The following is a 24869-nucleotide window of genomic DNA, read 5'->3' on the forward strand; positions in this document are numbered from 1 at the left end:
CGGTCATCAAGTGAAGATTCACATCCCATCCCCCTCGCCAAAAGTGGTGGTTAATTTCTTTACTATCAAATGAGGAGAGACAAACGTATCACACAAGTCAGAGTTATACTTAAACTAAATCTTTAATCACTTATTAATAAGGGAGCAGGTCAATACAACGCACACACATGAAGTGAATCGATTGAGTGCTCTACGATAACGAAGGCTGGTCATGGCTGGTCGACGATTCATGCTCAGATGATTTGTTGAGAGCCCAGAGACAAAGGTCTTTTATAGCCCAGATACACCCCCTTTCAACCTACATGACAAACAGATATGTAGAATGGGTCACAAGGTTAAGATCTGTATGAAAGATGCCTATAATACATAGCAGACAGTATCTGCTGTGTCAACAGTTCTCATTGTGTAGAGACCAGTGTTTGGCCCCGTATAGAACAGAAACATTAACTCATTGCTCTGGAATGCACTTTAGGTTTTATCACCCAAAAGACATCGTAAATCTCCTGTCAGTGTTCTCTCCCAGAAGCCCATCCTCAGTAGAACACACGCAAGTTAACAGAATACTATATTCTGTTGCATAAAACAACCATTTGATGCAATAAAAGTAGTATAACATAATCTTGCTATTTTCCACTCCAGTGGGAGCAATGTTTATTGTGCACCTGGATGATCACAAGACTCAAGGTAGAAGTTATATTTATGTAATTCAATGTATCGTTTCCGTTGTTCATGTTTCCCGGGTTATGTCAGAGTTCCGCGTGTCTTTGTCCTTTGTCTCTCTCTTTCTGGTTGTTGGTAATAGGAGCATGCGTGCCTCAGTGTGCATAGAAATAGGCTACATGGCCGAGCGCCACGCTTTGGAGTCATGAAGTTAAATAAGATTAAATGAGTGTTCCATGTATTCATGGTGTCGAAATATCATTACGTCTGATTAACACAATTGTAACAATGGATGTGGAAATCGCCTTTGACCTTGTAGAACCTGTTTATTGGTTGTAATTGCCAATTGGGTAAGTGTATGGTCCTGGGGTCTTATGTAGGCCTACCTGTTTGAGCTCCTGTTAGACAGATTCTATTTTTGGTTTCTCAAGTGGAGGCTGTACAGTCTTGCCCTCTATCTGTGTCCATTCAGATAGGACAGGTTAAGCCTGATACAGAGGCTATTTCCTTTGGGCTATTGCCCGTGTATATTTGGTAAATCTACTTATATTGTTTATTTATTTACGTTTCTCCCCAATTTCGTGGTATCGAATTGGTAGTAGTTACAGTCTTGTCTCATCGCTGCAACTCCCGTACGGACTTGGGAGAGGCGATGGTCGAGAGCCATGCGTCCTCCGAAACACAACCCAACCAAGCCGCACTGCTTCTTGACACAAAGCCCATCCAACCCGGAAGCCAGCCGCACCAGTGTGTCAGAGGAAACACCGTACACCTGGCGACCGTGTCAGCGGCCGGTCGCGGCCGGCTGCGACAGAGCCTGGACTCAAACCCAGAGTGCCTTAGACCACTGCACCACTCGGGAGGCCCCTACTTGTATATTTTGCATGATATGGTGCCTTTGTATTTATTAAGGATCCTCATTGTTAGCAGCTACTCTTCCTGGGGTCCAGCAACATTAAGGCAGTTATTTACAATAAAAAATACATGACATTATATTTCATAACACTTTTCACAAAGTAGTGTGTGTGCCCACTACTCTACCACATTTACAATACAAAATCCATGTGTATGTAGTTTATATGCGTGTGTCTGTGCCTGTGTGTCTGCTTGAATCAGTTACCTGATGTGAAATAGAGTTCCATGTAGCCATGGCTCTATGTAGCACTGTGTGCCTCCCATAGTCTACTCTAGACTTTGGGATTGTGAAAAGACTACTTTGGTGACCCCTGTGGGGTATGCATGGGTGTCTGAGCTGTGTGCTAGTAGTTCATATCAGCTTGTCAATACTTCTTACAAAAACAAGTGATTAAGTCAATCTCTCCTCTGCTTTGAGCCATGAGATTGAGATGCATATTTATTCATATTAGCTCTCATGTACATTTAAGGGCCAGCCGTGCTGCCCTGTTCGGAGCAAATTGTAATTTTCCTAAGTCCGTCTTTGTGGCACCTGACCACATGACTGGACAGTGACTGGACAGTAGTACAGGTGTAACAAAACCAGGGCCAGTAGGACCTGCCTTGTTGAAAGTGTTGTTAAGAAGACAGAGTAGGTCTCCCGAGTGGCGCAACAGTTTAATGCACTGCAGTGCTTGAGGCGTCACTACAAACCCGGGTTCGATCCCAGGCTGTGTTTCAGCCGGACGTGACCAAGAGACTCATGAGGCGGTACACAATTGGCCCAGCAATGTCCGGGTAAGGGGAGGGTTTTGGTGGTCCGGATGTCATCACCTAACTCTGATTCCGGCGCCGACAGAGATGGCCGCCTCGTTTCGCATTCCTAGGAAACTATACAGTATTTTTTTTTTTTTTTTTACAGGTTATTTCTTACATTGGTACCCCAGATAATCTTAAATTTCATTACATACAGCCGGGAAGAACAACTGAATATAAGAGCAACGTCAACTCACCATCATTACGACCAGGAATATGACTTTCCCGAAGCGGATCCTATGTTTTGCCTTCCGCCCAGGACAATGGATCGGATCCCAGCCGGAGAACCTAAACAACGTCGCTGTAAAAGAGGCAAACGAAGCAGTCTTCTTTTCAGGTTCCGGAGACGGGCACATTGCGCACCACTCCCTACCATACTACTCGCCAATGTCCAGTCTCTTGACAACAAGGTTGATGAAATCCGAGCAAGGGTTGCCTTCCAAAGAGACATCCGAGACTGTAACCTTCTTTGCTTCACGGAAACATGGCTCACTCGAGACTCTATTGGAGTCGGTGCAGCCAGCTGGTTTCTTCATGCATCGCGCCGACAGAAACAAGCATCTTTCTGGAAAGAAGAGGGGCGGGGGAGATATGCCTTATGATTAACGATTATGTAAACTGGAAACCACATATCCTGAGGCTGCATTTATTTATTTACCTTTATTTAACCAGGTAGGCAAGTTGAGAACAAGTTCTCATTTACAATTGCGACCTGGCCAAGATAAAGCAAAGCAGTTCGACAGATAAAACGACACAGAGTTACACATGGAGTAAAAACAAACATACAGTCAATAATGCAGTATAAACAAGTCTATATACAATGTGAGGTGAGAAGGGAGGTAAAGGCAAAAAAGGCCATGATGGCAAAGTAAATACAATATAGCAAGTAAAATACTGGAATGGTAGTTTTGCAATGGAAGAATGTGCAAAGTAGAAATAAAAAATAATGGGGTGCAAAGGAGCAAAATAAATAAATAAATTAAAATTAAATACAGTTGGGAAAGAGGTAGTTGTTTGGGCTAAATTATAGGTGGGCTATGTACAGGTGCAGTAATCTGTGAGCTGCTCTGACAGTTGGTGCTTAAAGCTAGTGAGGGAGATAAGTGTTTCCAGTTTCAGAGATTTTTGTAGTTCGTTCCAGTCATTGGCAGCAGAGAACTGGAAGGAGAGGCGGCCAAAGAAAGAATTGGTTTTGGGGGTGACTAGAGAGATATACCTGCTGGAGCGTGTGCTACAGGTGGGAGATGCTATGGTGACCAGCGAGCTGAGATAAGGGGGGACTTTACCTAGCAGGGTCTTGTAGATGACATGGAGCCAGTGGGTTTGGCGACGAGTATGAAGCGAGGGCCAGCCAACGAGAGCGTACAGGTCGCAATGGTGGGTAGTATATGGGGCTTTGGTGATAAAACGGATTGCACTGTGATAGACTGCATCCAATTTGTTGAGTAGGGTATTGGAGGCTATTTTGTAAATGACATCGCCAAAGTCGAGGATTGGTAGGATGGTCAGTTTTACAAGGGTATGTTTGGCAGCATGAGTGAAGGATGCTTTGTTGCGAAATAGGAAGCCAATTCTAGATTTAACTTTGGATTGGAGATGTTTGATATGGGTCTGGAAGGAGAGTTTACAGTCTAACCAGACACCTAAGTATTTGTAGTTGTCCACGTATTCTAAGTCAGAGCCGTCCAGAGTAGTGATGTTGGACAGGCGGGTAGGTGCAGGTAGCGATCGGTTGAAGAGCATGCATTTAGTTTTACTTGTATTTAAGAGCAATTGGAGGCCACGGAAGGAGAGTTGTATGGCATTGAAGCTTGCCTGGAGGGTTGTTAACACAGTGTCCAAAGAAGGGCCGGAAGTATACAGAATGGTGTCGTCTGCGTAGAGGTGGATCAGGGACTCACCAGCAGCAAGAGCGACCTCATTGATGTATACAGAGAAGAGAGTCGGTCCAAGAATTGAACCCTGTGGCACCCCCATAGAGACTGCCAGAGGTCCGGACAGCAGACCCTCCGATTTGACACACTGAACTCTATCAGAGAAGTAGTTGGTGAACCAGGCGAGGCAATCATTTGAGAAACCAAGGCTGTCGAGTCTGCCGATGAGGATATGGTGATTGACAGAGTCGAAAGCCTTGGCCAGATCAATGAATACGGCTGCACAGTAATGTTTCTTATCGATGGCGGTTAAGATATCGTTTAGGACCTTGAGCGTGGCTGAGGTGCACCCATGACCAGCTCTGAAACCGGATTGCATAGCAGAGAAGGTATGGTGAGATTCGAAATGGTCGGTAATCTGTTTGTTGACTTGGCTTTCGAAGACCTTAGAAAGGCACGGTAGGATAGATATAGGTCTGTAGCAGTTTGGGTCAAGAGTGTCCCCCCCTTTGAAGAGGGGGATGACCGCAGCTGCTTTCCAATCTTTGGGAATCTCAGACGACACGAAAGAGAGGTTGAACAGGCTAGTAATAGGGGTGGCAACAATTTCGGCAGATAATTTTAGGAAGAAAGGGTCCAGATTGTCTAGCCCGGCTGATTTGTAGGGGTCCAGATTTTGCAGCTCTTTCAGAACATCAGCTGAATGGATTTGGGAGAAGGAGAAATGGGGAAGGCTTGGGCGAGTTGCTGTTGGGGGTGCAGTGCTGTTGTCCGGGGTAGGAGTAGCCAGGTGGAAAGCATGGCCAGCCGTAGAAAAATGCTTATTGAAATTCTCAATTATGGTGGATTTATCAGTGGTGACAGTGTTTCCTATCTTCAGTGCAGTGGGCAGCTGGGAGGAGGTGTTCTTATTCTCCATGGACTTTACAGTGTCCCAGAACTTTTTTGAGTTAGTGTTGCAGGAAGCAAATTTCTGCTTGAAAAAGCTAGCCTTGGCTTTTCTAACTGCCTGTGTATAATGATTTCTAGCTTCCCTGAACAGCTGCATATCACGGGGGCTGTTCGATGCTAATGCAGAACGCCATAGGATGTTTTTGTGTTGGTTAAGGGCAGTCAGGTCTGGGGAGAACCAAGGGCTATATCTGTTCCTGGTTCTAAATTTCTTAAATGGGGCATGTTTATTTAAGATGGTTAGGAAGGCATTTTTAAAAAATATCCAGGCATCCTCTACTGACGGGATGAGATCAATATCCTTCCAGGATACCCCGGCCAGGTCGATTAGAAAGGCCTGCTCGCAGAAGTGTTTCAGGGAGCGTTTTACAGTGATGAGTGGAGGTCGTTTGACCGCTGACCCATTACGGATGCAGGCAATGAGGCAGTGATCGCTGAGATCTTGGTTGAAGACAGCAGAGGTGTATTTAGAGGGGAAGTTGGTTAGGATGATATCTATGAGGGTGCCCGTGTTTAAGGTTTTGGGGAGGTACCTGGTAGGTTCATTGATTATTTGTGTGAGATTGAGGGCATCAAGTTTAGATTGTAGGATGGCTGGGGTGTTAAGCATGTTCCAGTTTAGGTCGCCTAGCAGCACGAACTCTGAAGATAGATGGGGGGCAATCAGTTCACATATGGTGTCCAGAGCACAGCTGGGGGCAGAGGGTGGTCTATAGCAGGCGGCAACGGTGAGAGACTTGTTTTTAGAGAGGTGGATTTTTAAAAGTAGAAGTTCGAATTGTTTGGGTACAGACCTGGATAGTAGGACAGAACTCTGCAGGCTATCTTTGCAGTAGATTGCAACACCGCCCCCTTTGGCAGTTCTATCTTGTCTGAAAATGTTGTAGTTTGGAATTAAAATGTCTGAGTTTTTGGTGGTCTTCCTAAGCCAGGATTCAGACACAGCTAGAACATCCGGGTTGGCAGAGTGTGCTAAAGCAGTGAATAGAACAAACTTAGGGAGGAGGCTTCTAATGTTAACATGCATGAAACCAAGGCTATTACGGTTACAGAAGTCGTCAAAAGAGAGCGCCTGGGGAATAGGAGTGGAGCTAGGCACTGCAGGGCCTGGATTCACCTCTACATCGCCAGAGGAACATAGGAGGAGTAGAATAAGGGTACGGCTAAAAGCTATGAGAATTGGTCGTCTAGAACGTCTGGAACATAGAGTAAAAGGAGGTTTCTGGGGGCGATAAAATAGCATCAAGGTATAATGTACAGACAAATGTATGGTAGGATGTGAATACAGTGGAGGTAAACCTAGGTATTGAGTGATGAAGAGAGAGATATTGTCTCTAGAAACATCGTTGAAACCAGGAGATGTCATTGCATGTGTGGGTGGTGGAACTAATAGGTTGGATAAGGTATAGTGAGCAGGACTAGAGGCTCTACAGTGAAATAAGCCAATAAACACTAACCAGAACAGAAATGGACAAGACATATTGACATTAAGGAGAGGCATGCTTAGTCGAGTGATCAAAAGGGTCCGGTGAGTGGAGAGGTTGGTTGGTGATTTAGACAGCTAGCCAGGGCATCGGTAGCAAGCTAGCATAGGATGGAGGTCTGTTGTTAGCCACCTCCTGCGCTCCGTCAGTAGATTAGTGGGGTTCCGTGTGGTAGAGGGGATCAATCCAGATCACACAACAACAACAAAAATAAAAACAATAGATATAGTTATAGAGGCCCAAGAAGAAAACATAATAATAATAATAAAAAATAAAAATAAAAATAAAAAAAATAAAAAAATAAAAATTGTCCGATTGTCTATTCAGATAGCAGCCGGTAAGACAGCTAACGGTTAGCAGGCCGCAGATGGGCGTTCAGGTAACGTCGCGACGGAGGAGCCAGCCGAATAACCCCTTCGGGTAGATAACGTCGGCAGTCCAGTTGTGAAGGCCCGGTGGGGCTCCGCGAAGGCAGCAAAACGGGTCCGGATAGGCGACTGCAGCCCAGGTGCGATTGATGGAACTCAGGAGTGATTGACGGAGCTTGCTAGCTCCGGAACAATTGATGTTTGCTCCGGAATCGACGAAGGCCGATAGTCACACGGATAGCAGCTAGCTAGCTGTGAGATCCGGGCATGAATGTCCAGAGAGCAGTCGAAATCCAGGGACATGGAGAGAAAAATTGGTCCGGTATGCTCCGCTCCGAGCCGCGCTGCGCCGTACAGAACTGGCGATAGACTTTCGAGCCAAAGGATAGCCGATGACCACAAACCGTGGTTAGCTGAACACCAACGACTTACCAGTAAAGGAGCCAACTAGCTTCTGAACTAGCTTCTGGATTAGCTTCTGGCTAGTTTCAGGCTAGCTTCTTGGAGTTTCTGGCTAGCTTCTTGGAGGATTACAGATCTGAGGTAAATAATACTTTTTTATAAATATACATTGGTGAGGCGGGTTGCAGGAGAGTGTTTTGAAGATGAGTTGATGGAAAATAAAAATAAAATGTATGTGAAAAAGTTGTAAATATATATATATACAGGACACGACAAGACGAGGACAAAAGACGTCTGAACTGCAATGCCTCCTTGGAGAAAAGTAAGACTGCTGGGGATTTTAACAAGCTTAATCTGAAAACAAGACTCCCTAAATTCTATCAGCATATCGATTGCGCAACCAGGGCTGGTAAAACCCTGGATCATTGTTATTCTAACTTCTAGCTGACCACAACTCCATTTTGTTGCTTCCAGCCTACAGACAGAAACTAAAACAAGAAGCTCCCGCGCTCAGGTCTGTTCACCGCTGGTCCGACCAATCTGATTCCACGCTTCAAGACTGCTTCGATCACATGGATTGGGATATGTTCTGCATTACGTCCAACAACAACATTGACGAATACGCTGATTCGGTGAGCGAGTTCATTAGAAAGTGCATCGGCGATGTCATACCCACAGCAACTATTAAAACATTTCCAAAGCAGAAACTGTGGATTGATGGCAGCATTCGCGTGAAAATTAAAGCATGAACCAAGGTGGCCGGAAACATGACCAAATACAAACAGTGTAGCTATTCCCTCCGCAAGGCAATCAAACAAGCTAAGCGTCAGTATAGAGACAGTAGAGTTGCAATTCAACGGCTCAGACACAAAAGGTATGTGGCAGGGTCTACAGTCAATCACGGATTACAAAAAGAAAACCAGCCCCGTCGCGGACCAGGATGTCTTGCTCCCAGACAGACTAAATAACTTCTTTGCTCGCTTTGAGGACAATACAGTGCCACTGACACGGCCCACTACCAAAACCAGCGGACTCTCCTTCACTGCAGCCGACGTGAGTAAAACATTTAAACGTGTTAACCCTCGCAGTGCTGCAGGCCCAGACGGTATCCCCAGCCGCATCCTCAGAGCATGCGCAGACCAGCTGGCTAGTGTGTTTACGGACATATTCAATCAATCCTTATCCCAGTCTGCTGTTCCCACATGCTTCAAGAGGGCCACCATTGTTCCAGTTCCCAAGAAAGCTAAGGTAACTGAGCTAAACGACTACCGCCCCGTAGCACTCACTTCCGTCATCATGAAGTGCTTTGAGAGACTAGTCAAGGACCATATCACCTCCACCCTACCTGACACCCTAGACCCACTCCAATTTGCTTACCGCCCCAATAGGTCCACAGACGACGCAATCGTAACCCCACTGCACACTGCCTGGACAAGAAGAATACCTATGTGAGAATGCTGTTCATCGACTACAGCTCAGCATTTAACACCATCGTACCCTCCAAACTCGTCATCGAGCTCGAGACCCTGGGTCTCAACCCCGTCCTGTGCAACTGGGTACTGGACTTCCTGACGGGCCGCCTCCAGGTGGTGAGGGTTGGTAACAACATCTCCACCCCGCTGATTCTCAACACTGGGGCCCCACAAGGGTGCGTTCTGAGCCCTCTCCTGTACTCCCTGTTCACCCACGACTGCGTGGCCATGCACACCTCCAACTCAATCATCAAGTCTGCGGACGACACCACAGTGGGAGGCTTGATTACCAACGAGACGGCCTACAGGGTGGAGGTGAGGACCCTGGAAGTGTGGTGTCAGGAAAGTAACCTCACACTCAACGCCAACAAAACAAAGGAGATGATTGTGGACTTCAGGAAACCGCAGAGGGAGCACCCCCCCTATCCACATCGACGGGACAGTAGTGGAGAGGGTAGTATGTTTTAAGTTCCTCGGCGTACACATCACGGACAAACTGAATTGGTCTACCCACACAGACGGCGTGGTGAAGAAGGCGCAGCAGCGTCTCTTCAACCTCAGGAGGCTGAAGAAATCCGGCTTGTCACCAAAAGCACTCACAAACTTCTACAGATGCACAACCGAGAGCATGCTGTCGGGCTGTATCACCGCCTGGTATGACAACTTCTCCGTCCACAATCGTAAGGCTCTCCAGAGGGTAGTGAGGTCTGCACAACGCATCACCGGGGGCAAACTACCTGCAGGACACCTACACCACCCGATGTCACAGGAAGGCCATGAAGATCATCAAGGACAACAACCACCCGAGCCACTGCCTGTTCTCCCCGCTATCATCCAGAAGGTGAGGCCAGTACAGGTGCATAAAAGCAGGGACCGAGAGACTGAAAAACAGCTTCTATCTCAAGGCCATCAGACTGTTAAACAGCCACCACTAACATTGAGTGGCTGCTGCCAACATACTGACTCAACTCCAGCTCACTTTAATAATGGAAATTGATGGAAATTGATGTAAAACATGTAGCACTAGCCACTTTAAACAATGCCACTTAATATAATGGTTACATACCCTACATTACTCATCTCATATGTATATGTATATACTGCACTCTCATCTACTGCATCTTGCCATCTTTATGTAATACATGTATCACTAGCCACTTTAAACTATGCCACTTATGTTTACATACCCTACATTTCTCATATGTACAGTGGGGCAAAAAAGTATTTAGTCAGCCACCAATTGTGCAAGTTTTCCCACTTAAACATGAGAGAGGCCTGTAATTTTCATTATAGGTACACTTCAACTATGACAGACAAAATGAAAAAATGAAAAAAAATCCAGAAAATCACATTGTATAATTTTTTTTTTTTATTTGCAAATTATGGTGGAAAATAAGTATTTGGTCAATAACAAAAGTTTCTCAATACTTTGTTATATACCCTTTGTTGGCAATGACAGAGGTCAAACGTTTTCTGTTAGTCTTCACAAGGTTTTCACACACTGTTGCTGGTATTTTGGCCCATTTCTCCATGCAGATCTCCTCTAGAGCAGTGATGTTTTGGGGCTGTTGCTGGGCAACATGGACTTTCAACTCCCTCCAAAGATTTTCTATGGGGTTGAGATCTGGAGACTGGCCTGGCCACTCCAGGACCTTGAAATGCTTCTTATGAAACCACTCCTTCGTTGCCCGGGCATTGTGTTTGGGATCATTGTCATGCTGAAAGACCCAGCCACGTTTCATCTTCAATGCCCTTGCTGATGGAAGGAGGTTTTCACTCAAAATCTCACGATACATGGCCCCATTCATTCTTTCCTTTACACGGATCAGTCATCCTGGTCCCTTTGCAGAAAACAGCCCCAAAGCATGATGTTTCCCCATCTTCACAGTAGGTATGGTGTTATTTGGATGCAACTCAGCATTCTTTGTCCTCCAAACACGACGAGTTGAGTTTTTACCAAAAAGTTGTATTTTGGTTTCATCTGGCCATATGACATTCTCCCAATCTTCTTCTGGATCATCCAAATGCTCTCTAGCAAACTTCAGACGGGCCTGGACATGTACTGGCTTAAGCAGGGGGACACGTCTGGCACTGCAGGATTTGAGTCCCTGGCGGCGTAGTGTGGTACTGATGGTAGGCTTTGTTACTTTGGTCCCAGCTCTCTGAAGGTCATTCACTAGGTCCCCCCTGTGTGTTTGTGGGATTTTTGCTCACCGTTCTTGTGATCATTTTGACCCCACGGGGTGAGATCTTGCGTGGAGCCCCAGATCAAGGGAGATTATCAGTGGAAATGTCTTCCATTTCCTAATAATTGCTCCCACAGTTGATTTCTTCAAACCAAGCTGCTTACCTATTGCAGATTCAGTCTTCCCAGCCTGGTGCACCTTATAGACACAAGTGTAAGGGGATAAAGAATATGTACATAAGATATATGAATGAGTGATGGTACAGAGCGGCATAGGCAAGATGCAGTAGATGGTATTGAGTGCAGTATATACATATGAGATGAGTATGTAAACAAAGTGGCATAGTTAAAGTGGCTAGTGATACATGTGTTACATAAGGATGCAGTAGATGATATAGAGTACAGTATATACGTATACATATGAGATGAATAATGTAGGGTATATAGAAGTATACAGAATGGTGTCGTCTGCGTAGAGGTGTCTCAGGGAATCGCCCGCAGCAAGAGCGACATCATTGATATATATATATATACAGTGAAAAGAGTCGGCCTGAGAATTGAACCCTGTGGCACCCCCATAGAGACTGCCAGAGGTCCGGACAACATTCCCTTCGATTTGACACACTGAACTCTGTCTGCAAAGTAGTTGGTGAACCAGGCGAGGCAGTCATTAGAAAAAACAAGGCTGAGTCTGCCGATAAGAATACGTGAGTCAAAAGCCTTGGCCAGCTCGATGAAGACGGCTGCACAGTACTGTCTTTTATTGATGGGGTAGCCAGGAGGAAGGCATGGCCAGCCGTTGAGAAATGCTTATTGAAATTTTCAATTATCATGGATTTATCAGTGGTGACCATGTTGCCTAGCCTCAGTGCAGTGGGCAGCTGGGAGGAGGTGCTCTTATTCTCCATGGACTTTACAGTGTCCCAAAACTTTTGGGAGTTAGAGCTACAGGATGTGAATTTCTGCTTGAAAAAGCTAGCCTTTGCTTTCCTAACTGACTGTTTGTATTGGTTCCTGACTTCCCTGAACAGGTGCATATCGTGGGGACTATTCGATGCTATTGCAGTCCGCCACAGAATGTTTTTGTGCTGGTCAAGGGCAGTCCGGTCTGGAGTGAACCAAGGGCTATATCTGTTCTTAGTTCTGCATTTTTTTTTTATGGGGCATGCTTATCTAAGATGGTGAGGAAATTACTTTTAAAGAATGACCAGGCATCCTCGACTGACGGGATGAGGTCAATATCCTTCCAGGATACATGGGCCAGGTCGATTAGAAAGGCCTGCTCACAGAAGTGTTTCCGGGAGTGTTTGACAGTGATGAGGGGTGGTCGTTTGACCGCGGACCCATAGCGGATACAGGCAATGATTGCTGAGATCCTGATTGACAACAGTGGAGGGCAAGTTGGTCAGGAAATGTCTGAGGGTGCCCATGTTAATGGATTTAGGGTGGTACCTGGTGGGTTCCTTGATGATTTCTGTGAGATTGAGGGCATTTAGCTTAGATTGTAGGACTGCCGGGGTGTTAAGCATATCCCAGTTTAGGTCACCTAACAGAACGATGGGGGGGCGATCAATTCACAAATGGTGTCCAGGGCACAGCTGGGAGCGGAGGGGGGGTCGATAGCAAGCGGCAACAGTGAGAGACTTATTTCTGGAGAGGTTCATTTTTTAAAATTAGAAGTTCAAACTGTTTGGGTATAGAGGTGGAAAGTAAGCCTGCAAAGTTCTGTCAATCTCTGCAGTAGATTGCAACTCCTTCCCCTTTGGCAGTTCTATCTTGTTGGTGGCCTTCCTAAGCCAGGATTCAGACATGGCAAGGACATCAGGGTTCGGCGGAGTGTGCTAAAGCAGCGAGTAAAACAAACTTAGGGAGGAGGCTTCTGATGTTGACATGCATGAAACCAAGGCTTTTTCGATCACAGAAGTTAACACATGAGGGTGCCTGGGGACACGCAGGGCCTGGGTTTATCTCCACATCACCCAAGGAACAGAGGAGGAGTAGGATGAGGGTACGGCTAAAGGCTATCAAAACTGGTCGCCGAGACCGTTGTGGACAAAGAATAAAAGGAGCAGAGTTCTGGGCTTGGTAAAGTAGATTCAGGGCATAATGTGCAGACTGGTATGGTGGGGTGCGGGTAAGCCCAGGCACTGAGTGATAAGAGAGGTTGTGTCTCTGGATAAGCAGGTTATAATGGGTGAGGTCACGGCATGTGTGGGAGGTGGAACAAAGGAGGTATCAGAGGTATAAGTGGAACTAGGGGCTCCGCAGTAAACTAAAACAACGATAACTAACCTAAACAACAGTGTACAATAGTACCGTGATTAATGAACAGTCCAGCGGGCATCAGCTATGTAGCCATGTGATCATAGGGTCAAGGGGACAGCAATATATGGGACAGGGAATCCGCGGAGTAGTTGTTACTAAGCTAGCACACGGGCGACACAGCGTTTAAAGTTAGTAGCCCAGGGCTAGTAGAAGCGTCTGCTCCGACGTCCAATGGGGGCCGGTTGAAGGCACAGCGGATGGAGTATTCGTCGGCAGACTTGTTGCGGCGGGGCACCGTGTCAACTAAATGATCCAAGCCAGATGGCGAAAGAGGTATTGTAGTAATCTAGTTTTCTATCCGGGAGATGCGCTTGGCTCACGGCTAACTGGTGCTAGCTTTGGGGCAAATTTTCCAGTTTTTGCTGTGAGAAGTTACCTCACTCTTCCACCAAGGCACCTGCAAGTTCCCGGACATTGCTGGGGGGAATGGCCCTAGCCCTCACCCTCCGATCCAACAGGTCCCAGACGTGCTCAATGGGATTGAGATCTGGGCTCTTCGCTGGCCATGGCAGAACACTGACATTCCTGTCTTGCAGGAAATCACGCCCAGAACGAGCAGTATGGCTGGTGGCATTGTCATGCTGGAAGGCCATGTCAGGATGAGCCTGCAGGAAGGGTACCACATGAGGGAGGAGGATGTCTTCCATGTAACGCACAGTGTTGAGATTGCCTGCAATGACGACAAGCTCAGTCCGATGATGCTGTGACACACGCCCCAGACCATGACGGACCCTCCACCTCAACATCGATCCCGCTCCAGAGTACAAGCCTCGGTGTAACACTCATTCCGTCGACGATAAACGTGAATCCGACCATCACCTCTAGTGAGACAAAACCGCGACTCTGGGTATCTTTCTTTTGGTGTTTTTCAGAGTCAGTAGAAAGGCCTCTTTAGTATCCTAAGTTTTCATAACTGTGACCTTAATTGCCTGCCGTCTGTAAGCTGTTAGTGTCTTAATGACGGGTCGACAGGTGCATGTTAATGAATTGTTTATGGTTCATTGAACAAGCATGGGAAACGGTACTTAAACCCTTCACAATGAAGATCTGTGAAGTTATTTGGATTTTTACGAATTATCTTTGAAAGACAGGGTGCTGAAAAAGGGCCGTTTTCTTTTTTGCAGAGTTTAGCTAGACAGTTAATCTACTGGTGCCAAAATTTGACTGTACAGTCGTGGCCAAAAGTTTTGAGAATAACACATATTAATTTCCACAAAGTTTGCTGCTTCAGTGTCTTCAGATATTTTTGTCAGATGTTACTATGGAATACTGAAGTATAATTACAAGCATTTGTCAAAGGCTTTTATTGACAATTACGACATGATGTTAATGCAAAGAGTCAATATTTGCAGTGTAGACCCTTCTTTTTCAAGACCTCTTCAATCCGCACTGGCATGCTGTCAGTTAACTTCTGGGCCATCACCTGACTGATGGCAGCCCATTCTTGCATAATCAATGCTTGGATTTGTTAGAATTTGTGGGTTTTTGTTTGTCCACCCGCCTCTTGATTGAGCACAGGTGCTCAATGGGATTAAGGTCAGGGGAGTTTCCTGGCCATGGACCCAACATATCAATGTTTTGTTCCCCGAGTCACTTAGTTATCACTTTTGCCTTATGGCAAGGTGCTCCATCATGCTGGAAAAGGCATTGTTCGTCACCAAACTGTTCCTGGATGGTTGGGAGAAGTTGCTCTCGGAGGATGTGTTGGTACCATTCTTTATTCATGGCTGTGTTCTTAGGCAAATTGTGAGTGAGCCCACACCCTTGGCTGAGAAGCAACCCCACACATGAATGGTCTCAGGATGCTTTACTGTTGGCATGACACAGGACTGATGGTAGCGCTCATCTTGTCTTCTCCGGACAAGATTTTTTCTGGATGCCCCAAACAATCGCAATGGGGATTCGTCAGAGAAAATGACTTTACCCCAGTCCTCAGCAGTCCATTCCCTGTACCTTTTGCAGTCTTTCTCTGATGTTTTTCCTGGAGAGAAGTGGCTTCTTTGCTGCCCTTCTTGACACCAGGCGATCCTCTAAAAGTCTTCGAATCACTGTGTGTGCAGATGCACTCACATTTGCCTGCAGCCATTCCTGTCTTGCAGGAAATCACGCCCAGAACGAGCAGTATGGCTGGTGGCATTGTCATGCTGGAAGGCCATGTCAGGATGAGCCTGCAGGAAGGGTACCACATGAGGGAGGAGGATGTCTTCCATGTAACGCACAGTGTTGAGATTGTCCAGCAAGCTCTGTACTGGTGGTGCCCCGATCCCACAGCTGAATCAACTTTAAGAGATGGTCCTGGCGCTTGCTGGACTTTCTTGGGCGCCCTGAAGCCTTCTTCACAACAATTTAACCACTCTCCTTGAAGTTCTTGATCCGATAAATGGTTGATTTAGGCGCAATCTTACTGGCAGCAATATCCTTGCCTGGGGAAGCCCTTTTTGTGCAAAGCAATGATGTCGGCACGTGTTTCCTTGCAGGTAACCATGATTGACAGAGGAAGAACAATGATTCCAAGCACCACCCTCCTTTTGAAGCTTCCAGTTTGAGTTCGAATAACAATCAGCATGACAGAGTGATCTCCAGCCTTGTCCTCGTCAACCCTCACACCTGTGCCTGTTTTAACGAGAGAATCACTGACATGATGTCAGCTGGTCCTTTTGTGGCAAGGCTGAAATGCAGTGGAAGTGTTTTGGGATTCAGTCATTTGCATGACAAAGAGGGACTTTGCAATTAATTGCAATTCATCTGATCATTCTTCATAACATTCTGGAGTATATGCAAATTGCCATCATACAAACTGAGGCAGCAGACTTTGTGAAATTTAATATTTGTGTCATTCTCTCAACATTTGGCCACAACTGTAGGATATCAGGTCATTTTAATTATTTTTGCCATAGATGAATAGTGTGAACTTAGGAAAACATTTCATCTTTCTAGTGTTAGTTAGTTACTGGCAACAGTAGCTAGATCTTCAGCCAGCATGAAACAAAAGGGGGGGACAAGGGTTGTTCAAAACTCTGACGCAGTTGTCATTTCAGGGCCCACACTTAACCTGTTTTTAAATGCATTTTAATGTTTAATAATTGTATTATTTGCTTTGGCAGCAGGAAATGGGGATCCATAATAAATACAAATGTCAACACATCCCTCAGTGCTGCAGCATCACAAGAGACATGCCAAACGAGAGATGTCTAAAAAAATCAAATAAAATTGGCCATCATTGATGCAATTTCAATGTTGCTTTGTGTATCACCAAATTTGCTTAAGATGATTTTACTGCAACACTTCTCACTACATCCAAGTTTCTTAACATAGCTGTTTCAAAGAACTGTCTGTCAAGGCGAGCTCATGGATATAAGCTTCCCGCCCATTCAGCCTGTCTCTTCAAACAACATTTTTCCCACATTTTAGAGCATTTCTGTTGCCCAAAAATATTATAGGTGATATTTTAGTCACTCAAAATGCTGTTTTTACATGGGAATCAATCTTTTCGGGACCCTTTAAGGGCTTACAAAAGTCTTCAGAGTACACTTTTTTTGTACACATTGTTGATACAACTCTGCAACCAGCTGTTTTCTTCAATATTGGATGACGTACCAGATATTTGGCAGCTGGTGAAGGGACCAATTGTGTAGGCTTGTAGGGAAGAAGCAAACAAGTCAATTAGGTATGTGTACGTTTTTGGAGCCTTGACAGTAGCTGTTAGTCAGCCAGAGCTAGTGAAGTGATACTATATCAGGAGTCATACAATTCTCAGTTGTCAAGTGCAGCTGTATTCAGTTGTATAGTCTTCAAAGAGGCATTGCGACAACTAGTATTGTGACATAAGCTGAGTCGTGGTGTGTTGTATGAGTTTTTCAAGACATTTACACTGCCGGATCTCCTGTACTTTTGGTGTTCAGACCCTTTATGGCTAAACTAATATCGTGAAATGCATTCAATGGGAACTCAAGACTCCCATGTAAAGGTGATTTGTAGCATGAAACAGAATTAACCTGTACTATTTGTAAAATAGGGTAACTTAAAGCTAAAGCGGAGAGTCACAAATACCACAACCTCTCTTTGTGAAATGTATTTGTAAAGCAAGTTTGTGTTGAATATTCTCCATTGTGTTTTGGACTTATGAAATCATAAGTGATATCATGGATGGTCAGTCCTTCCATCCCAAAGCTCTGTCTATGAATTAAAACGTTTTTTTTTCTTTTTTCGCAAGCTCCATCCCTCAGCTTTTTACAGAAACTGGGCAGGGAAGATGCTTTATCTTTTTAACTGCTGATTGTTGCTTTAAAGGTGTGTCCGCATACACAAGGACATGTAAATTAAATGCTTTACCTATTGATATATTTATGGATGTCAATTAGTATATTATGCCCATGGATTTCAGCCTGTGTTGACTCATATGTGCATCAATAAAACTGAACTTGAATGTTTTTATAAAATCCTGAAATATTAGCACATTTTAAATGTAGGTGAAAGTGAACTGCATATGCTCAATTAAACACAATCAAGATCTAAACCAGTGTTAATTCTGATGCATTTACAGTGTTTTTAACCCATCCCTTTCCCATTAGTTAATTTCAGCAGCATGACAATAAGGAACATTTCAACTTATTAAAATCCCTCTTATTCTAATCCTCCTGACCTCTTTTACTCTTGCTCCTCCCCCAATACCTTGTTCAACACACAAAGCACCTTCCACTCACTGTAACAGACCAAGTTTGCAGAGCCACTTTTAATGAAAGGTGCTGCTATTCTTCATCACTTGGCATTCTAAAAATGTCCTAATGTCTTAGGCTATTGTCAATTGAAACTCTGCAGAAGAAGAAGGTTCGACGGTAAAGGGTTTTCAGAGACTGGGAATTAGAGTTTTAGAGAGGACACAGGTAAGGTTATTTGAACTTTTTCAAGTTTGTCAAATTGTTTTGTGGTTTTAATCTGATCATGGATACAGGATATAATGGAATGAGTTTCCCGCTTAACCTGTATAATGGTCTCATAACCAAATGTTGGGTTATTGAGACACTATTTATGAACCCACTAAAAGTGCCAGTGTGCACAACTATGGTTTTAGAGGTAGGGGAGACAAAGTGGCGGGGTCCTCCCCCAGACATTTATTTTCCCACCTAAAGCCCATTTCCTGCATTTCTAGACAATTTTGACATGATCCATGGCACTTCTATCCAGTTATTGTTTTGAAAATCAAAAATAAGCAAAAAGGGCCACTGTCATCAAGCTAGCTAAGATATCATTATTAAACATGTTAAAGGATTGATAAAAAAAAAAAACTAGAGCAAAGGTAATTCAATAATCAATATTGTATTGCACCGTGAACCAAATAGCCTCACAAATGGAACTTAACGCAAAGTACAATGACTTTTGATGGTCTTTATGAAGACTTCCTCTATATCAAACAAATTTAGTCAGACAATTGTTAAAGTTTTCATGAATATATAGTTAGTCTTCACTTTTTCCGACTCTGTTTTGTCATTTACCCAGAAAGTAATCCATGGGGCCAAGAGAGAGTCATCTATGGTTCAAATTTGTTTCAAAAGCCACGGCCAACTTAAGCTAACTTCAGGCCATAATAACTAAAAAACTATGGGAGTGATAGGGACCAGCTCACCATGTAAAAGTAACTTAGAACCAAGTTTTTGAGTTGATTTGGTCATGCAATTTTAAACATGGTGAGGTTGCCCCTATCTATTGTTTTTTTTATTTTTTGGTTAAGTTAGCAGTGGCTTTTGAAACTAAACAAAACTGTGGATGACAGTCTCTCCTGGCCCCATTGACTTCTTTCAGGGCACATGGACAAATTGAAGTAAAAAAATGTAAAGATCCTTTAACATTTTTATTTGGTCCCTTCAAATTGAAACACTTTAGCCCCGGAACATTTAATTTCATACCCTCAGCATATAATCAAATGATGTGACAGAACAGGCTCTATACAGATCTTTATCTGAAGGAGTACTTCACTGATTCACGTTATTTAGGCTGCATTTTTGTGATGACATTGGCCTACTTTTGACTACTTTGATACACAAACTGTAAGTGAATGTCACAATAGTTTTGGTCCCCTAAAATGGGTGGACTATGTACAAAAAGTGCTTTAATTTCTAAACAGTTCATACAAAATGGATGAAAATACCCTCAAATTAAATCTGACAATCTGCACTTAACCTCAGTCATTGTATCATTTCAAATCCAAAGTGCTGGAGTACAGAGCCATAACAACAACAAATTCACTGTCACAATACTTTTGGAGCTCTGTAAGTTCCTGGGAGTCTTCGCTTTCAGGAATGGGGTCATAATAGGTAATAACCCAAACTGCCAAATTCCCACACTGTCACGCTGGCTATAGAAGCCGCTGGTTGCGATGTCAAACTTGCCTGGCTACCCATCCACATCACTCTGGCAAAACACCACGCCCACTAACATGTCTTCTCTGCAATGAGAATAGATTTGCTTCCACCTCAACAACTTCTTGAATCGGAACACATTCAAACCGTTCTGATTGGCCCGAGAAACCGAATCATGAACCATGCAATTTGACTTAAGCACAAACAACTTCTAGGATTTCGGTGGTCGGTGAAGTTGTTTACACAGTAACTTATTTAGGCTTGCCATAACAAAGAGGTAGAATAATTATTGACTCAAGACATTTCAGCTTTTCTTTTTTTAAATGAATAAAACTAATAAAAACAATATGGGGTATTACAGTTGAAGTTGGATGTTTACAGTTTAGGTTGGAGTCATGAACTTGTTTTTCAACCACTCCACAAATTTCTTGATAACAAACTATAGTTTTGGAGAGTCGGTTAGGACATCTACTTTGTGCATGACGCAAGTCATTTTTACAACAATTGTTTACAGAAAGATTATTTCACTCATAATTCACTATCACATTGCCAGTGGGTCAGAAGTTACATACACTAAGTTGACTGTGCCTTTTAAACAGCTTGGAAAATTCCCGAAAATTATATCAGGTCTTTAGAAGCTTCTGATAGGCTAATTGACATCATTTGAGTCAATTGGAGGTGTACCTGTGAATGTATTTAAAGGCCTACCGTCAAACACAGTTCCTCTTTACTTGACATCATGGGAAATCGAAAGACCTCGACATGTCTGGTTCATCCTTGGGAGCAACTTCCAAACACCTGAAGGCACCACGTTCATCTGTACAAATAATAGTACGCAAGTATAAACACGCAGCCGTCATAACGCTCAGGAAGGAGGAGCGTTCTGTCTCCTAGAGATTAACGTACTTTGGTGCAAATCAATCCCAGAACAACAGCAAAGGACCTTGTGAAGATGCTGGAGGAAACGGGTACAAAAGTATCTATATCCACAGTAAAATGAGTCCTATATCGACATAACCTGAACGGCCACTCAGCAAGGAAGAAGCCATGCTCCAAAACTGCCACAAAAAAGCCAGACTACGGTTTGCAACTGCACATGGGGACAAAGATCGTACTTTTTGGAGAAAAGTCCTCTGGTCTGATGAAACAAAAATATAACTGTTTGGCCATAATGACCAAGGGGGAGCAAGCCAAAGAACACCATTCCAACCGTGAAGCACGGGGGTGGCAGCATCATGATGTGGGGGTGCTTTGCTGCAGGAGGGACTGGTGCACGTCACAAAATATATGGCATCAAGAGGAAGGACAATTATGTGGATACATTGAAGCAACATCTCAAGACATCAGTCCTTGAGATGCTTGGTCGCAAATGGGTCTTCCAAATGAACAATGACCCCAAGCATACTTCCAAAGTTTTGGCAAAATGGCTTAAGGACAACAAAGTCAAGGTATTGGAGTCGCCATCACAAAGCCCTGACCTCAATCTTATAGAAAATGTGTGGGCAGAACTGAAAAAGCGTGTGTGAGCATGGAGGCCTACAAACCTGACTCAGTTACACTAGCTCTGTCAGGAGGAATGGGCCTAAATTCACCCAACTTCAAATACTAATTGAGTATATGTAAACTTCTGACCCACTAGAAATGTGGTGAAATACATAAATCATGAAATAAATTTAAATTCTCTGTACTATTATTCTGACATTTCACATTCTTAAAATAAAGTGGCGATCCTAACTGACCTAAAACAGGGAATTTTTACTAGGATTAAATGTCAGGAAAACTGAGTTTAAATGATTTTGGCTAAGGTGTATGTAAACTTCCGACTTCAAATGTCTGTATCCATTTGGAAAAAGGAAAGGGTTGTGAATGCTTTCTGAAGGCACTATATATGACTGGTACTCATTTTATCTGTAAATGTAAAGTTTCTTTCATTCAATACATTTTTCCTAGCAACCTTTTATCAGATGCACCAATTGCAGTTGAAAGGTCAAAACAGCAGTTTAAAGGTGCTGTATCATATCCTCTGTCGTAATTTATACTCATTATGCATACATCCTATTCAGTCCCAAAAAACACCTGGAGCATCTGATTCTACCATCCAACACGACAAGGACAAAGCAATGGACGGAGAACATATCCCCGAACGACCCCGACCAGGCTTTGTCCTGGCAGACTACGTCGTCTTTGCTGCCATGCTGCTCGTTTCCATGGGAATAGGGCTGTTCCAGGCCCTGAAGAAGAAACCGGGTGATGCTAAGGTGGATGACTTCTTCACCGGTGGCCGTAGTATGCCAGTCATACCCGTGGGAATGTCACTGTGTGCCAGCTTCATGTCAGCTGTCCAGGTCCTGGGAGTGCCAGCTGAAGCCTCCCTCTATGGTTTTAAGTTCCTATACATGTGCCTTGGGCAAACCATCAACTCCTGTCTGACTGCATACCTGTTCCTGCCAGTGTTCTACCGCCTTGGTATCACCAGCACCAATGAGGTTTTGTTACCCTTTACATTGACAGCATCCATAGAGATGCCATGCACATACAACACATAGCTACTAGATCTACGCAATTAAGAAATAGGGTTATGGCCTAGCAACTGTTGAACTTGAAATGTTTGTGTGTGTGGGGAAGGCAGGGGGAGGGATAGGAAGAACAGTATGTGTGGAAGGATACTGTTTTGTTACAATTACTCTTTGCTTTGCTGTCACAGTACCTCAAGATGAGATTTGGCAGAGAGATGCAGCTGCTTGGAAGTGTCCAGTTTATAGTCTCAACAGTAAGTAAGGCAAACTGATAGAGCATGCGCAAAGTCGTCCTCCTATGACTTTATGCATAATGTTGAGATCAGAATGTGTACATACATACATATTAGATATATGTGTGTGTGTGTGTATAACATATACCGTCAATTAGCCATTGATTTATACTTGATCATTTCTTTCCAGCTGCTCTACACAGGAATTGTGATCTATGCTCCAGCCTTAATCCTGAGCCAAGGTATGATCTCTGGAGAAGCACAATGTATATGCAACCTCCTGTATGTAATTCTTTTATAAATGCATGTATGACTATAGTGACCATGAGCTGTTGTGAAGGCTTAGTAAGCGTTATAATGCTCTATACCACCTGTGTGTGTGATACATTATCAATGTGTTACGTACAATTGTTATTAATATGTTTTAATTATTGTATTCCAGCCACTGGGCTCAATATGTGGGCATCCCTCTTCTCAACTGGGTTCATTTGTACTTTTTACACCACATTGGTAAGACTTAGAGAACGCCTTCTCCATACTTCATAGTAAATGGACTGTATTAGCGCAGGGTGCTACTCTGAATCTATCTTGTCTGTCTGTCCTCCGCACCACAGGGGGGCATGAAAGCAGTCATCTGGACAGACGTGTTCCAGATCCTGGTCATGCTCTCTGGCTTCATCGCCATCTTCATCCAGGGCACTGTTTTGGTTGGTGGGCCAGCAATGGTTTTGGAGATTGCCAACAATGGATCACGAATTAACTTTAATGAGTAAAAAACTGCCTTTTATTCAACTAACAATATGCCTTTCAGCTATCCATTGCACAATCGCCCCCCAAAATCACACTTACCATTTACTACACCATCAATACCTTCTCTTTTGATCAGTTTTGACTTCGACCCAAGGAGGCGATACACATTCTGGAGCTTTACTGTTGGCGGTACGCTGTTGTGGCTGTCCATGTATGGTGTGAACCAGGCACAGGTACAACGCTACATCTCCTGCAGAACTGAGCGACAGGCCCAGTGGTGAGTGCAGACATCCACTTTCAGCAAAGCCTATGCTGGATCACAGTTTCTTATTTTCACATAAGATAAAGCAAGATAATGTAAGATTAAGATCATATGCAAATTCACATTTTGTGAAATGTATTAACGCTGCCAATGAATAAAAGCAGATTCTAGATTCTTTAGACCTTCCTATATAAAAAACGGAGGAATATAACTGTAACCAACTGGACTAGTAGTTACAGGAAATGAAATAAAATAAACTGGTAATACGCAACCCCTTGGTTTATACAGAAGCAAAGGCGAGTTCTGAAATACTAAGGAACCCTGACGCATACAGGCTATCAAATGAACGTTAAGAGAAGCACGGTGCATGTTCAATAGTTTGTTATACAGTAAGTCAAATGAGCAATGGTGTTTTTATTATTTACAAATAAGAGCCACAAATCACAATCACTTCACACATGAAAGGCTGATTACTGATAGGAATGTTCAGAGTAATTATAACCAGAAGGATGTAATGATTCCAAAATCACTCCAGAATGACTCACTTTACTTTACAAGACGCACAGCACTTCTGTAAGAAAAATGTTCAGTATATGTTTAGACAAGGGCTCTCCAACCCTGTTCCTGGAGAGCTACTCTCCTGTAGGTTTTCAATCCAACCTCAGTTGAAACTAACCTGATTCAACCAGCTGATTGTTAGAATCAGGTGTGCTAGATTAGGGTTGGAGTGAAAAAACGTACAGGACAGTAGCTCTCCAGGAACAGGGATGGAGAGCCCTGGTTTAGACCATCACTCAAATGATGGCAGTCCAGCACAGTCCCTGTCCCAATCCCAGATTAGTTGGACTAGAGGGAAGGGTGTCCATGTCTTACCCACAAGACCAGGGTCCTTATTCATAATGTGTGATCCTCAGATAACGAGTGCTGATCTAGGATCAGTTTTACCCTTTATTATATAATGAATAAGGTCAGCACTCCTACTCTGAAACTGTTTATGAATATGGGCCCTGGAAATGATAATTTATGATAATTCAACTGTTTGGTAACAAGGAGGAACAGGACGTCTACTGATAAAACACTGTCTATTGACCGATAATATAAAACAAGGATGTTTGCTGAAAAATAATGTCCCACAAGGCTGTACTGGACTAAACGTAGATGTTTGCGTATCCTTCTCTGCAGGGCGTTGTTTGTCAACCAAGTGGGCTTGTGTCTCGTTGTAGGCAGTGCAGCCACCTGCGGCATTGTCATGTTTGCCTTGTACTCCCACTGTGACCCTTTGAAGTCTGGAAAGATTGCTGCTCCAGACCAGGTAATGAGT

General features: G+C 43.9%; 1 protein-coding gene across 1 annotated transcript in view; it reads left to right on the forward strand.

The window, feature by feature from the left end:
- The window catches only part of slc5a5 (solute carrier family 5 member 5), a 30855-nt gene that overhangs the window by 1281 nt on the left and 4705 nt on the right, over window positions 1-24869 (forward strand). Inside the window, exons 2-8 of the mRNA XM_020479769.2 lie at window positions 21851-22273; window positions 22492-22557; window positions 22727-22778; window positions 22979-23046; window positions 23151-23305; window positions 23423-23563; window positions 24731-24860. Of these exons, the coding sequence (XP_020335358.2) occupies window positions 21851-22273; window positions 22492-22557; window positions 22727-22778; window positions 22979-23046; window positions 23151-23305; window positions 23423-23563; window positions 24731-24860 (1035 nt within the window). The remainder of the gene's footprint in view (window positions 1-21850; window positions 22274-22491; window positions 22558-22726; window positions 22779-22978; window positions 23047-23150; window positions 23306-23422; window positions 23564-24730; window positions 24861-24869) is intronic.

The sequence above is a fragment of the Oncorhynchus kisutch genome, linkage group LG4 (assembly GCF_002021735.2).
Source record: "Oncorhynchus kisutch isolate 150728-3 linkage group LG4, Okis_V2, whole genome shotgun sequence".
In the NCBI taxonomy this organism is placed as follows: Eukaryota; Metazoa; Chordata; class Actinopteri; order Salmoniformes; family Salmonidae; genus Oncorhynchus; species Oncorhynchus kisutch.